The 15210-nt window shown below is 47.6% G+C and overlaps 1 protein-coding gene across 3 annotated transcripts in view; it reads left to right on the top strand.

Annotated features, from left to right (window-relative positions):
- AXDND1 (axonemal dynein light chain domain containing 1) overlaps window positions 1-15210 on the top strand; it is a 564522-nt gene that overhangs the window by 435318 nt on the left and 113994 nt on the right. For all 3 annotated transcript variants that reach the window (XM_085601802.1, XM_085601801.1, XM_085601803.1), the window contains exons 20-21: window positions 4884-4980; window positions 5430-5531. In XM_085601802.1, the coding sequence (XP_085457928.1) occupies window positions 4884-4980; window positions 5430-5531 (199 nt within the window). The remainder of the gene's footprint in view (window positions 1-4883; window positions 4981-5429; window positions 5532-15210) is intronic.

Here is a 15210-nt window from a genome sequence, read left to right as displayed (position 1 = left end):
CCAGCCCCTCTACGAAGGGGACATAGCGCTCCCCAGTCACTCCTAGGTTTGGAGTGTAAACACGCTCTAAGTGGCGCTGGAATACCTCCAAAATTCCTGCTCTGGTGAGGACAAGATTCCCTCCCTCTGCTGTCAAGGCAGTTAACGGCAGGAGCGCCAGTTCCCTTCGCAGGAGCTACGTCAGTAGACGCCCTGATTTATACCCCGCTGCATGTAGCCTCTAACGATACCGCGTTAGGGAGTATTTGTTGTCACCAGCATCACAGCAGCGTCATGATTTGTTTGAACCCCGTGGTTCAGCTCTTAGTCAGGGAGTGGGAGCCTGTGCATGTTCTCCACCCAGACTGAGGGCTCTCCAAACCATCATGCGCACTTAAGGTGCACATTATAGCACTCCTCCCTCTAATGCAGCGAGTCCAGCCCGCTCCATCCCGCCCTGACCTAGCTCCACTAAAAATAAAATGATATAGTTCTGTTATTATCATTTTATTTTTCCTTTGCACTGCTCCAAGAGCAGTGGGACGACGCTCCTTCGCCTTAGCTGAGGAGTTGCTGCTGGACAGATCTAACCCCCACTAGGAAGCACGAGTAAAATTTTCTGAGGTTTTTTCATGCGGCTATGCTGAACTGCCTCTGACTTCGGCAAACCACTTTGCTCCTTCAGATCTCTCCTCAGACAGAATCGCTGAGTTTTAGTGACAAGATCAGTTCGACCTATATTATTACTTTACTTGGAACACACTGGAGTAGAAGCCATTTGAGATGTCATCAGTGATGTCACTTACCATGTCATGAGTGATGTAATATGTGAGGTCATAAGCAGTGCATTGCGGGGGCGTAAGTTATAGTTCGCTTAGGTAAATGTAACTGCTGAATTTCACTGGTTTTGTAAGAGTGAAATCTGAGCCTAACTATAACGTCCCTTTACTCATTTTAGTATCCACTGTATAGCACACTTGCCTGTTGTTTTTGCAAAATTGAGAGTGAAACAAGACTAGAGGGTGTCTGAAAACCACATCTGTATTTACAGGATGGCCATACAACTCAAATCAGTAATTCAATCAAAAAAAGATTGTTTCGGCTTTCAACAGAGCCATAGCAACATCCACACAAAATATTAAAAATATCAAGTTAAATAGTGTATATTTAGATGAAGAATTTCTGTATTCACAAAATACTTTACAATTCATTCATACTTAATTAAAAATGTTCTATTTAAAAATGCTATTCATCCTTGTTTAAAAAACAAATTTTAAATTCAACAGCTTTACTCTATTTTGCTTTCTGCGTATCTGCTGCCATCAAGATTTTTACGATCCTGTGGCAAGTTAATTTAGTTTGTTACATCTTAAGATATATGGATGCCTGCTACACGATCTGGACCCCTGTGAACTATCATTGGGACTTATGTATTTACCTCTGGCTACATCTTAGAGTTTACAGAACAATACAAAATCCAGATTTGTTTAAGATGATTTCCCTTCACAAGTGTAAGGATCTGCCAATCATGTTAATTTCTAGCCCAAACGAAACTGCTGTATATCATACATCAAGCCAAGTCTGTACTTGTTTGCACATTTCTCTCATTTGTTTCCCAGAGGTATTCTGAGCCAGGGGAGATAATATGAGGAACGTATGCTATGTGTTAGGGTTTCAGCAACTAATGCATTTTGTGTTGTGCTGGTCTATATTCCACAAATGTATGTGTAACCTACTTTATCTTAGGGTGTCACAATGCTTGGGACTAGGAATATAGTTTCCATTGGACTAGCCAGACTATCCAGAAAATATTCTCTAGATACTGCATTTTTAGGATATCAAGCAGAATCAAAAGCGTAAATGATGGCTATGGTCTTACCCACATAGCCATATAAATAGACAGAGGTGCAAGCTTTAGAGTTTCTAACTCCTACTGCATTAGGTGTGCAGATCCTGATGGTGGGAAGTCAAGAAGTGATCTCAAGAACATATTTTCTGCTTATCTTCTGGTGTCAGATAAATTACATTTGTGTAGGCCCAAACACCTTCTCCATAAACTGCAATGCTTTGCATTGAACTTGATAGATTATCATCACATGCGAAAGTAGTTTGATCCCAAATCTTTAGGCACATGTGAAAAGTGTGCCAGCGCCTGCTTGAAACATACCCGCCTCTGTTCTATGTGTTGGGCCCATTTCAAAATTGCATCAAAATTCACACCTAACGAGGTAAATGAACTAACATGCCTTACAGGGGCCTGCGGATTCTAATTATTTTAGTGTTTATGCTCTTAGCGACTTACCTTACCATAACGTAGAATTTCGTTTAGTTGTTAAAGCAGTAATTCCATAATGGTTTCATAGACATTTATTAGATTTTGGATGACGATCTTCTGCTATGTTAAGCACCACCAGGTTATATGAATAAAGAAGGAAAGCAATGAACCTAGTCTCCACTCTTCATGGATTTTAGCCACGCTCTAATAAAACTGCATCAAGACGATTATTATGCAAAGGAAGGAAGAGTAGGGTAAGGCAAACCCTTCCTTACTTTTCTAATAGAGTTCAAATCCTCTGTGCATTCCCTTTTTGCTCTATATTCGTTAGGATCAAATAACCAAATTTGCAGACATTGTACTAAATTTAACATCCAATTATCAACTCCCTTGTGACTCAGAATGAGCTATAGCTTACATCTGTTCACATGAAAGAAACTCAGACAGACATCTGATACCTTCCAAATTTCTGTGTTACTTCATTAATGAATATAGGTTTAAACACTGTTCAACAACCCCATGCTATTCCTTAAACTATCCTGTTTGTCCACATGTAGTCCATTCTTGTGAGCCTGAACTGTAACCAAAACATAAAGTCCCGTCCTCAAATTTTACCAGAGGAATCTATCAAGGTAATTGGCCAGTGACAGGTTAGAGTCAGCCTATCACTGGAAGCCTTCTTGGCAATCTCCAAAATGTTGGTGTTGCCCAGATTATTATATTTCTTCGCAAATCTCCCTCTATCTCTGCCGGCCTCCTTTTTCCGCCCATTGGAAAGGCTGCTGAGGGACTTTATATAGTGTAATACTCGTTGTAGAGTTGCGCTTGTTAAATTGTATCTGCCGGTGACACAGGGTGGGTTAGCTCTACCCAACCTGGAACATTATTATTTGGCATCACAGATACAGTGGGTGGCGAAGTGTTTGGGTGAGCTCAATCTTGAGGATACAGCAGACGGTGGACCGCCGTTTACATTAGATGAGCTTCTCTACATTTTTCATCTTTGTGCTAAACCGGTTATGCCTTTACCCTTCTTGATGCAGATAGCCCATAAATGTTTCCGTAGAGCCTTAAATCTCACTAAGCACGTCACGCCATATGCCCCCACCGATACCGCGCCTGGGGCTACCGAGAGGTAAGGGCAGAGCCAGTTCGGCTGAACTGGTACTTTGGCATGAGGCTGATGTGCATACTCTGGGGGACCTGTATTTAGAGGGCACAGATAGAGCTCTGCCAAACACTTGGGGAGCTTGCATCACAGGCATATTTCCCAGAGATAGACAACGCAGGGCCTCCTCTCGTTTTCTTGATCTGGGGTTGGCGGTGGCCAGGCGGCTGGTCACCCGTCGCTGGAAGTCAGTTGATCCCCCTCCACTCACCGCCTGGGTTCACTCGATGTTATATTGGGCTAAGGCAGAGGCGACATTATTGCTAAGAGAGGATACGCTGGGACTCCGCAAGTATCCCATCTCAGCGGCATGGGAGTGCTGCTGACAGCATTACAGGTAGCTTCGACAGAGGACTCCACTGTTGTGTCAGACTCCGATCAAGTTAATTCTCATACTGGGCATGGTGATCCCACTCATTAACGAGTTTTGCACTTAGTGCATTTCTTCATTTCAGATGATATCGCTTCTTGATATGTGACACTGAGTTTGATATGTCTGGATTGAGTGTGGGTTGCTGTGGCCTTATTAAACGGATCATCCCCTTACACCTTGGCCTCCCTCCAACCCCCCCTTCTTTCCTTCCTTTATTTCCCTTATTGTTTTACTCAGTTGTTTCTTCTGAGTGGTTTTATATAGTTTTATCATGTGGATCTGTTTATTTACATATTAGTTGTGACTTTATGGCTCAGCCGAAAGGAGTCACTAGAGATGTACAGTTCTCATGTTGAAGAGAGCTATTTGTACTCTTGCATGATGTCTTAGATATTGCATTAATGACAAGCTGTAATGGCTAATATACACTGGTGGCAGCATGATGTATTATCGCTAAGCATCTGTATCACATTACTCACGCTGATGTTTTTTGTCTTTTTCTAACGCTGCCAGGATCTTATGTATTTCTTATTAATGTGCACTATCGTTCCATCTGGTACTTGATGGATAATGCATATTTGTATCATGCTTTCTTATGTCTACAAAATTTTAATAAACAGATTAAACAAAAAAAAAATCACTGGAAGCCTTCTTGTGAGCTGACAGGATCTCTGGTGTCAAGTCTCTGTCTCGTGCATTTCAACAGCATTTCCTTCGGTCCCAAATAAATTCCATTGGATTTTGATGTCCATAGGAGGATAATTTGCCCCCAGAAACAAACCCCACACTTTCCTGCACATATGCACACTCAGACCCACTAAGAAGGTGTACACATATACACACCACGTGCACATACAGTATATGCACAGTCACCCATCATGCACACTGGCCATTCTAAAACTCTTCAGTGAAGCACATCAGGGTCATGTGGTCTCTCTAGACCATTTCCTGGCATCCTGTTGTGTGCAGATGCAGGCATTCTTGACGTGAACATTCCTGGAAGTGTTAAAATATGGGGGTGTTTTTGCTCTATCCTTTACATTTATATAGTTTTCCTTCCCCTTTCACATCATCCTTCTGTCTTTCAGGTCCTGCAAGGACATGGTGGATAAGATTTCTCAAGAAAAAGGAGATTCCTTTGAGGCTGATCCCACCTTTGAACTCAAGGAATTGGAGATTGTCAAGGTGAAGTTTCTCTTTTACTTGCTATATGTGTCAATCTTACCAATGCCCAGTTTTTTGCCTTCTACCTAGGAGGACTATAGATAAGTAGTAATCAACAAGCATTTACTATAGCAATAGTTCTGGTTGTGTTTTTATAGTGAAACACTCTTGTGCTTGAAGCAATGAATCTGTTTTGTGTGTACCTTTTGCAAGATCACGTGTAGGATGATAGGTAGGTCCTTGCAGTGACAATGCTATGTGTTTGCTAAAATAAACACAATCTAGTGTTTGGTGTGGACAGGGGGGCACGAAGTAGGAGAAGATAGAGCCACGTTATCAAGCTCTGATACATTGCCTGAGTAGCTTGCATGGAGCTTCGACATAAAGCTCCTGAGATGATGGCACTGAAAGAGAAGTGTCAAAGATTTGGGCTCATATTTCTTTATCTTTCACTTTGTTTTTATCACCAGATGGAGTGCAACGAGTGGATTGAAACATGTGAACTGCTCCTGTCTGAACTTACAGGCCTACCATTGTCCTTGATGGCTACCGAACACCAGGAGAGTACTGAGGTACCATGATCACCCATCCCGCAGAGTGCCATGGGAAGAGAGTGGGATGAGCAGACACCAGTACCTGTAAATTGTTGTACCAAGGGTGATTTGGGGAGACTTTCTTGGCTGGCAGCTAGTGATGATAGATAGCCATCATGACCAATGGTCATTTCCACCTATGACTTGTTGCAGACCTGTGACCTTGGCTAAAGGCACTGTGGCAAACCTACTGAGCCACTCCTGCCTTGACACTGATCTCAGCTATGGTCAGGCTCTGACTCAGAACCTCATTACCACTATTTGTACCTTATCTTCATCCTTGTTGACCCAGTACCGCTGGCTGATCTTACGAAATATAGAATTCTAGATGGGTAGCAGTGAATTATGGGGAAGTTTTTCACCAAGGGGTTCTGAGTAACATCAAATAGACAGCAAGAGCAAAGCTTCAGTTGTCTGTCACTCAGAGCCCCCAGTTGAAAAATATCCTCGTACTTCACTTTTTACCCATCTATAATTTTATGTTAAGTATGTCCCCGAAAATCATCTGCCCCTGCTTTTATCTGCTACGCAGTGGCAGAGTAGTAATAGGGGAACCGTACAGAACATATTCTCTGTTATGTTTCCATGTCCCAAAGGTAAGAAAGAATATTAAAAAAACTTCCCTTTCATCCTTGACCAGCCCCCAGCACCTTTGACTGCCTTCCTTCCTCCTCCTGCAGCTGTGCTTTCTGCTTTTCGTCAAAGCAGACACGCAGAGCTGCAGACAGGCTCGCAGACTGCCCCGTCTCCTGGCCTGGAAGACCTTTATGACATCACAACAGTTGTCAATCATTTTAAATATCAACTGTTGCTATGTCATAGTAGTGGGTTATGAGATGCAGAAACTGAAATAAACGACAGAGGTGCTCTATGAGAGCCATACATAAGATATAAAATTATAGCTGGGTAACAGTGAATTACGGTGAGGTTTTTCACGGAGGGTTTCTGAGTGACATCAAATAGACAATGAGACCAAAGCTAGAGTTGTCTATGATGTCACTTAGAATCCTGAGGTGGAAAACATCACCGTAATTTACCTTTTACCCAATCTATAATTTTATGTTACGTAAGACCCCCAAAATCATTTGCCCTTGCTTTCAACTGCTATGCATTGGCAGAGGAGTAATGGGGGAGTCATACATAACATGGCCTCTCCTCCCTGCCTAAATTTGGAAAATCGTACCTTACCTGCCATCCTGAACCAACCCACAACACCTGTGCTGCCTGCATTTCCCCCTCCTGCAGCTGTGCTGCTGCTTCCAGTTAAAGCGGACTAACAGCACTGTGCTGGAGGCTCTCAGCCTGGCCTGGAAGGCCTGTATGACATCACAACCATGGGTAACCAGTTTTGTTATCAACTGGTGCAGTGTCAGACCAGTGGATTATGAGATTTAGAAACTGAAATAAGCGATAGCATGGACCCTGCTTCAATATAGCACAGTCAAGAATACATGACAACCAAGCATTTACAATGCAATGGTCTCGGCAATGTTAAAGTTAGAGCTATTGGCATTGCTCATGACATTATTTTTGTTTATGTTGTTGTTTTTAAAAGATTTAAAGAAACTGCATTGTTATTTACAATGTCAATAGCTTAATCACTCTCAAATGCTCCTGCAAGGGAAACGCTTTGTGTGCTCTTGCACTCCCCCCCCCACCCCTCCCACTTGTAGCGCGAGGCGCGCGCTTGTTTAAACTAACGATGTGTATATTCACAAAGCGCTTACAGGCTGTGAAGTCAAAGAGCTATGAACACCCACCTCTGCGGCCCCCTTCTCTTCCTAAATCCATTGTTTATGTTTTTTGCAGGTTGATATAGCGCAACCTCTACCCGAAGGTATTGGAGCGCTTTAAATGACCACCAGTTACCTTACACAAGACACATTCATTTTTTATAAACACGGGAAGATTAAGATATCACAGGATGCTGAACCAAGGCCGACACTCGGACCCTGTGCGTCAGCTCTAAAGTCGGCTGCTCTAGCCCTAAGTCTACCTCCTCTGTTTGAATTATAGGACCCACTGACCTGCCTCTTGACCTCGACCACTTAGGAGACTTTGAAGGCGAATTTGTTTAAGTTCTCGTGTGCCCTGATCCATGCGTGAGCAGCTCGCCGAGTTCATGTTTTTCGCTGTGCCTTCTAAGACTTGTAGCCCTACTTTTAACTCATTCTTACAGGAGAATTATAAATCCGAACCTGTAACAAAAATACAATCTGGGTAGGATTAACTACCCTCGCAAGGACCAAGGAAACTACACGACCCATCATGCATCTGAGCTCACACTCATCATGTAAGCAGAACGCGTTGCCCCGAACAGTCAGAGGTTGTTAACTTTAATCTCCCCCCTCACAAGTACTCCCAAATGTTCCCTTCCCACCACAGCCGCACCACAATCACTATGTCTGCCAACTTCAGTGCTGAAAGGAGGTGCAGTAAAGGGGTAAGCTCAAAGATGCTAGATCTGCCGGAGAGAAAAGAACCAATGTATAGTGTATGCTAACATTGTGAATACAATCCTCGAGACAAATAAAAGCTAAGATAATACAATTATAGAGCATTTATTTCCCCCCTCCCCCGCCCCTTTCATGGTATCATCTAGATTGCTGTTGAAGAGTGGAGGGAGTGAGTAGAATGTCCTTCACATTAGCAGCCTCAGAAGGATTAAAGGCTGTGTCACCTGCAGGACTATTTTTATCGACCTCGGAAAGATGACATGCCTAATTTGAATTATGATATTTATTATCTCCTAGGCCACTCGAATGACGCAGAAAGGGAGGACCAAACTAGGAGGCAAAAAAGGCAACTATGCAGTATAATGAGGCACTTTTTTATAGTATTGCTTCATTATTTTGTGGTTTTTTATACTTGCTAACACTTTCTGGCCAAAGATTTGACCTCATTGGTACCAGTTTAACAACCAAATACGGTCATAAACAACTGAAGGATGGATAACCAGTCAACCTTTGCGGGTGGCATTCTATTGTGCGGAAACAGGGGTCGCCACATATTTAGAAACGTTTGATGCGATTCAGCTAGACGCATTGTTTGGTTAAAATCTGCAGATACAGCAGTGGATGGATCAAGTGGCAAATGGGGCAAATCTATAATTATGTGGAAAACGCTGCGGCTGCAGAATCGCATAATTCAAGTGGCCCTGATTATATAGATCTCCGAAGGATAACAGGTTGAGTTTCACATATGGCTGTAAATATATCGACCTCGTAAGGATTGCGGCCTATATCTGCCCAATCATGACAGCCTGGGTTTAACGGTACTCTTTGCAGTAGGGTCCCAACACACTGAGCTGCCTTTAGAGGGGTGACCTATAGCGCCTTGCCCATCACACGAGGGCACTGTGGGAGGTGCCAAGACTTGAAGGTTCGCCACTGCAGCGCCTCATGAATAAGGCACATCCTCCCGGCTTGGCAGAGTCTGGCGGCTCTTAAATTGCATCAGAAGCTTGTTAGCAAACAATAGAGCGCACAAGGGGCCGGGAGGGGCCGTGGGGGGTGGAAATGGCGCTGTAATTGGATAGGGCGGATGCACTGTACTTAAAGGTAGGGGGGAGGATCCGTGTCAAGCACCGGTACTGTGCCATAGCTGAGAGCTCCGCAAGGCTAACTGCAGGGGAAGAAGAGTGCACCTGTGGCAACCCACACACTCACCTCGCACTCCCAGCTGGACCCGTGCGGACCCAGTGGTGCCAGGGCACCGCGCCCACTCTTCAGCGGATCCTTCGTTCTCCACCCGCTGCAGCTGAGGGTGCAGTGCACAGAGGAGCCAAGGGCGCATAAGGAGCGGCGCGGCAGGGACGGACCCTTGGACCTCCTTTCTGCAGCTCTGCCAGCACCGAGGACATCCTGGGGTACGGGGAACCCCAACAGTGCGGCTCCAGTGCAGGAGGATGCAGTCTTCCAAGATAAGGCTTAATATTGGAGCTTAGACCGTTCCCGGGGAATCCGGAACTTTGCACCGGGAGTTAAAGTGGTTTGCGCAAGATCACACGGTTGGTGTCAAGTGGAGAAACCAGGATTTAAACGTGTTATGGTTTGTGACCTGAGTTGGAAACGTAAACATCAGAGCACACCTCACCACAAGCTCCAGGTTGCAAGGATAGGGCAGCGAGAGCCATGAACACCGCCGCCTTTCTCCGAGGCGAAGCAGAAATGCCTCGGAGAAACGCAGCGGCGGTTTCGGATTCGGGGGCGTGTTTTTCTTTTCTCTCCTCTTGCCATTGGCTGGAGGAGAGAAAAACACGCCCAGCGAAAAGTAGCGAAAAAACACGCCCCCCAATCCGAAAAGGACAGGGCTTGTTTTGCGAGACAAAGACTCTTCTCCAATGGCTGGCCAGCATTTAAGAGGCCAGCCAATGGAGAAGAGGAGAGAAGAGGGGCGGGTTCAAGCCCCTCTTCTCCAAAACATTAAATCTCGGAGCGAGACTGCGCAAGCGCAGCCTTCGAGCCGAGACCTAAAAAGGGCGTGGCTAAAAAGTGGAAAGAAGAGCACGGAACACGCCCCCGAATCTGAAAAAGACGGAGCCTATTTGGAGGGACGGCTCTCTCCTCCAATGGCTGGCCTCCGTTTAGGAAGCCAGCCAATGGAGGAGAGCCAAAAAGAGAGGCGGGCTAAATAGCCACTCTAAGCATCATAAGATCTCCGGACTTCCGGTTCTGCCTTCGGCAGACCGGACGGTCCCTCGACCTAAAAAAATGGCTGAAAGGAATCTCCAACTGGAATGGAATGGGCTTCATTTAGTATAAGGTTGGCAGTCCCATCAATGCTTTTAAACTCAGGTTGATTGAGTTCTTAAGAAGGCATGGAATTGGCAAGGGACGTGGTTTAGTGTTAGACCTGTCAGCCCTTTGGGTGGTCCCTCCTCATCATTATTTATTTTGTCCCACTTTTGCCTCAAACCCTGTTAGTATTTTTTCCTTTTTGGGAACCACCAGACTTTTTAGTGTTGATGCAGAGTCAGGGAGCCATTTTATCTACCCCTGGAACTTCTGTCTGAGGGCCTGGAGCACAAAATGGTGGCCACCTGTGACATCACCAGCACCCACTGGAACCTACTAGAACCTTCTGCAACATTCTGGAGCCCTGTGACAGTTGGAGGCGGTTTAGAATGTTGGGAAGCTAAGACAGAGAGTTGGCAGTTGGAGCTGGCAGTTGGCACCTGACTGGTGAAGAGTGAGCAGCAGAAACCTGAAGGAGGAAGGAGTGAGGCAGCAGGGGTGGAAACTTGTGCCTGGAGTGGGGTCCATAAACCCACCCTTGATACTAGTCCCTACTGACTGAGCCCAGCCTGGAGCCCTGTGTGGGAAGAAGCAAGAAAAACCATCTTAAGGACCTGGACAGCAGGAACAGGCCTTAGAATCCAAGAACAGCAAGATCCTGACCTGGATACTGGTTTCCCTGGAGTCCGACATCGAGAAGCCTGAGACCTGGAGCCCGAGGTGGAGAAGCGGCGCTGACTGGAAAAGCAGACGTCGTACCCGGAGCCGCCAGAGGTCGAGAGAGGGCGCCGACGGAGGTCGTGGAGAGTACCACAGGTCGAGGAGGAAGTCACCCGAGGTTGAGTGAGCGGCGTCGACGGGGGAGTGAAGTCCGCCCTCCGGAGTCGCCGGAGACCGAGGTGAAGCGTGCCGGAGGTCGGGAGTGGAGATCGCACTCCGGAGTCGCCGGAACCTGAGAGAATCGTGCCGGAGGTCGGGAGTGGAGGTCGCATTCCGGAGTCGCCGGAACCTGAGGAGAGGAGCACCGGAGGTCGGGAGTGGGGATCGCACTCCGGAGCCGCCGGAAGTCGACATTGAGTCAAGGCCGGCCGACGTCATCGAACCTGAGGTCTCCATCGGACCGGAGCCGCCCGAAGTCGACATCGAGCCAAGACTGCCCGACGTCATCGAAGCGGAGGTCGAGATCGAGCCGAGGCCGCCGTCCTCGATCCGGAACCGCCTACCGGCGTCGTCAAGAACTGACATTGTGCCGAAGCCGCCGACATCGAACCGGAACCGCCTCACGGCGTCGACACGACTCCAGCGGCGTCGGAGCTTCAGAAAAAGGGCAGTAAGTGGAATAGAGGGCGCCTAAGGCCCTGCGGAATCCTAAGAGACTACTCTAGGGGTTAGAGAGGTGCTGGAACCAGCTTGACTGTGCCAGGGGTGAGCTGAGACTAATTCAGAGGGGTTGTGTAGAGTGAGAGAGCCAGGTCTCTAGTATTCCCCCCTTGATCTACCTCAGTTTAGGCCTCAGCCTTGTCCAAGCCAGGGAGTAGACACCCTCAAGCCATCCACATAACTACAAGCTGTGCCTGGGCCAAATCAGCCCATAGAAATCTAAATGTGATCTGATTCTAGAAGTGTCACTGTCAGCTTTTAATTATTTATTGAGAGCACTGTATTTATTGTATTTAACCTATTTATTGCTTCACTGTATTTATTGTTCCACAGTATTTATTGTCGCACAATATTTATTGGTTTACAGTATTTATTGCCTCAGAATATTTAATTGCCTGTATGTATTGCACTTATATTTATGCCTTAATTATTTATGATCACCCCAATTTATTGAATCCTTAAGACAGTATGTATTTGACCTGCACTATTTAAAAAGCCTTGTATATGGTGATTGTTTTATTATTATTTATTTAATCAGCAACTAAGAGAAAAAGAAGATAAACAGAGATATTTTCATAATTTTTACGGTGTAGAGTCGTTTTTGGAACGGATGCACGCATGGTTATTGTATGGGTATGACGTATGCTTAGCACGGTGCCTGATTCCTGACCACTCGAGCCAAGCTACCACTGTGTATGTCTGGAGAAATCCCGTTTCCACCACCCTTTCCGGTGTGGGAGTGGGAGTATTTCCAACATATAATTGGTGTTCAGTGGTGGGACAGAGCTGTGCCTACGTATACTCAACAATAACTGTGGGTAGTCCATAGGCCTACACTGGGAGTTTTCTCAAAGCGGCCTTCCTAATTGTGAGTTTTTGTTTTTCCAAATTTACTCTGGTGGTGGGAGGAGGTATTATATAAGGTACCCCCCTGCATAGTTACTGCAAATAACTGTCCTCTGACCTGCGTGGGCAAGATGGAGTTTGTACTGGAGAATTTATAAACGTACACTGTGGCCCAACTCAGGGAGTTTTGTCAGCGGGAGGGGGTGTATTGTCCCCCAGGAGCAAAGAAGGGTGCACTCCAAACCAGCTTAAGGGCTTGGGGGGAGGCACGCCGAGAAAGCAAGGCTGAGGAGGAGGACAGGGATAGAGAGCCCGACAGTGAGGGAGCTGGTTTGTACCAACCTGAGGTGGGGAACCTGTCAGCGGGGCCCAGGACACTTTCCAGGAAGGGCAGCAGTGCCTCTAGCGGTGGCTTGTCTGAAGTGGAGTTAACAGACCGGAGGGAGAAAAGACAGCTCACATGGGACTTAGCAAGGCTGGAGAAAGAGAAGGAGGAACAGAGGATGGCTCATGAGATAAGGCTGAAAGAGATAGATCTTCAGATCTTGAGAATCGGGGCACACCCTGTACCTAACGGTGGCAGCGAAGAACGAGAGTACACCAGGGAACCCAAACCCTACCTGCCAAAGGACATAGTAGCTAGCTATGGGGTGGGTGACGATATCATCAAGTGGCTAGCGGCCTATGAGGTCTCGTTAAGGGCCCATGGGGTTCCAGAGAAGTACTGGGGAGGGGGATTGTACAAGTACATGCCTCCAGCTGGTAGGGATGCATTATTGGCCCTCGAGGAGGATGAGCAGACCCACTACCCCACCATGAAACTGGCGCTCATAAGAAAGTTTGGACTAACACCCGAAAAGTACAGACAGAAGTTCAAGGGTAGTCACAAACTGGGCACACAGAATTGGGTGGACTTCCTGGACTATGCAAAGAAGGCACTGGAGGGTTGGATTCAGGGCAGTGAAGTGAGGAACTACGAGGGGTTGTTTGATCTAGTACTGAAGGAACACCTGCTCGAGAAATGTTTCCCTGAACTGCGTCAACACCTGGTGGATAGCAAGCTGACCAGTCCCCGGAAGCTTGCTGAGGAGGCGGACATTTGGGCTAGTACCCGGGTGTCCACAAGGGGGACTGGAGGGGATACTCAAAAGGCCGGACAGGGCGCCCCTCAGAAGAAAGAGGGAGGGGAAAAGAAAAAGGAGTTCTCCAAAGGCCCCCAAAATAACTTCCAAGGGAAGGGAACAGGATTCACCCCTAGGGCTAACCCACCCAGAAACCCTAATCCTGGCCAGAGTCAGCAGCCAAGGGTTGTCCATTGCTACGAGTGCGGTGGCGTTGGACACTATAAAGGAGATCCGAAGTGCCTGAAACGACCACCCCCTCCCATTGGAGGAAAGACCCCCGGAGTAGCTAGTGCAGTGCTCGGGGAGGAGATGCCCTTAACTAAGGGAAGGGAGTGGGCGGGTGTCACTTTAGTGTCCCTGGGAGAACGGGAGATGGTTCCTAAGATCCAGGTGCCCGCAAATACCGTAAAGTATGGGCAGTGGGTCACCATCAACGGCCAAAGAGGGGAGGCTCTGAGAGACACAGGAGCCAGTATGACTATGGTGCGTAGCCAACTGGTGTCTCCAGAGCAGGTAATTCCCGATGTACTCCACCCAGCCGCGATGGCTGACGGCAGAACAGGCCACTATCCAGTGGCCGAGGTTCCCTTTGAATGGGGGGGGGTTGCAGGTTCACTTCGAGTTGCCGTAAGCCCTGCCGTGCCAGTCGATTGTCTACTGGGGAATGACATGGAGCACAACGCTTGGAAGGAGGTGGAATACCGGACTCACACTGAGATGCTGGGTACACCTGACTGGGCCTGTGTGAGCACATGGTCCGCGACTACCCGGAGAGGGAGTTCGTTTCGGCTGGAGCCTGGAACAAAGGCCCAGCCAGCTGCCAGTCAAGGGAAGAACCGAGGACAGGAGGAGCCTGCCTCGGCGTCCACACCCCGTAGGACGGATAGGCCACCGGAGGTGGTGGACCAGGAGTCTGCGGTGGGGGACGTTACCAAACTGGAGGACCTACCCATCCCGGCCGAGTGGCACGTGGAGGGAGGCCCGTCCAGGGAGGAATTCTGCCAGGGCCAGAGGGAGTGCCCTACCCTTGAGGGGCTGAGGCGACAGGCCGAAGCCCAGGCAGCAGGGAACGTTGAAGGGAACTACAGTGTTTACTGGGAGGATGGCCTCCTCTACAGTGAACCCAAGGCACCCCTACACGGATCGTCACGAGCCTTGGTAGTCCCTCAACGTTATCGAGCCTTCCTTCTGGAGTTGGCTCACGAGATCCCCTTGGCAGGACACCTGGGGCAAGACAAGACCTTCGCCCGTCTTGTCCCACACTTTTATTGGCCTCAGATGAAAGTGTCGTCCGATACCTACTGCCGGACATGTGTGTCTTGCCAAGCCAGTGGAAAAACAGGGGTGAAGCTGAAAGCTCCCCTGGAACCACTTCCTGTCGTTAGCACCCCCTTTGAAAGGGTGGGCATCGACATTGTGGGTCCGTTAGATCCGCCAACATCAGCTGGTCACAGGTTTATCCTGGTTTTGGTGGATCATGCCACACGGTACCCAGAGGCAATACCTCTGAGGACCATAACAGCACCTGTTGTGGCTAGGGCCCTGATGGGAATCTTTACCCGAGTGGGTTTT

Source organism: Triturus cristatus, chromosome 4_2 (genome assembly GCF_964204655.1).
Source record: "Triturus cristatus chromosome 4_2, aTriCri1.1, whole genome shotgun sequence".
In the NCBI taxonomy this organism is placed as follows: Eukaryota; Metazoa; Chordata; class Amphibia; order Caudata; family Salamandridae; genus Triturus; species Triturus cristatus.
This window is presented reverse-complemented; position numbering and strand designations above follow the sequence as displayed.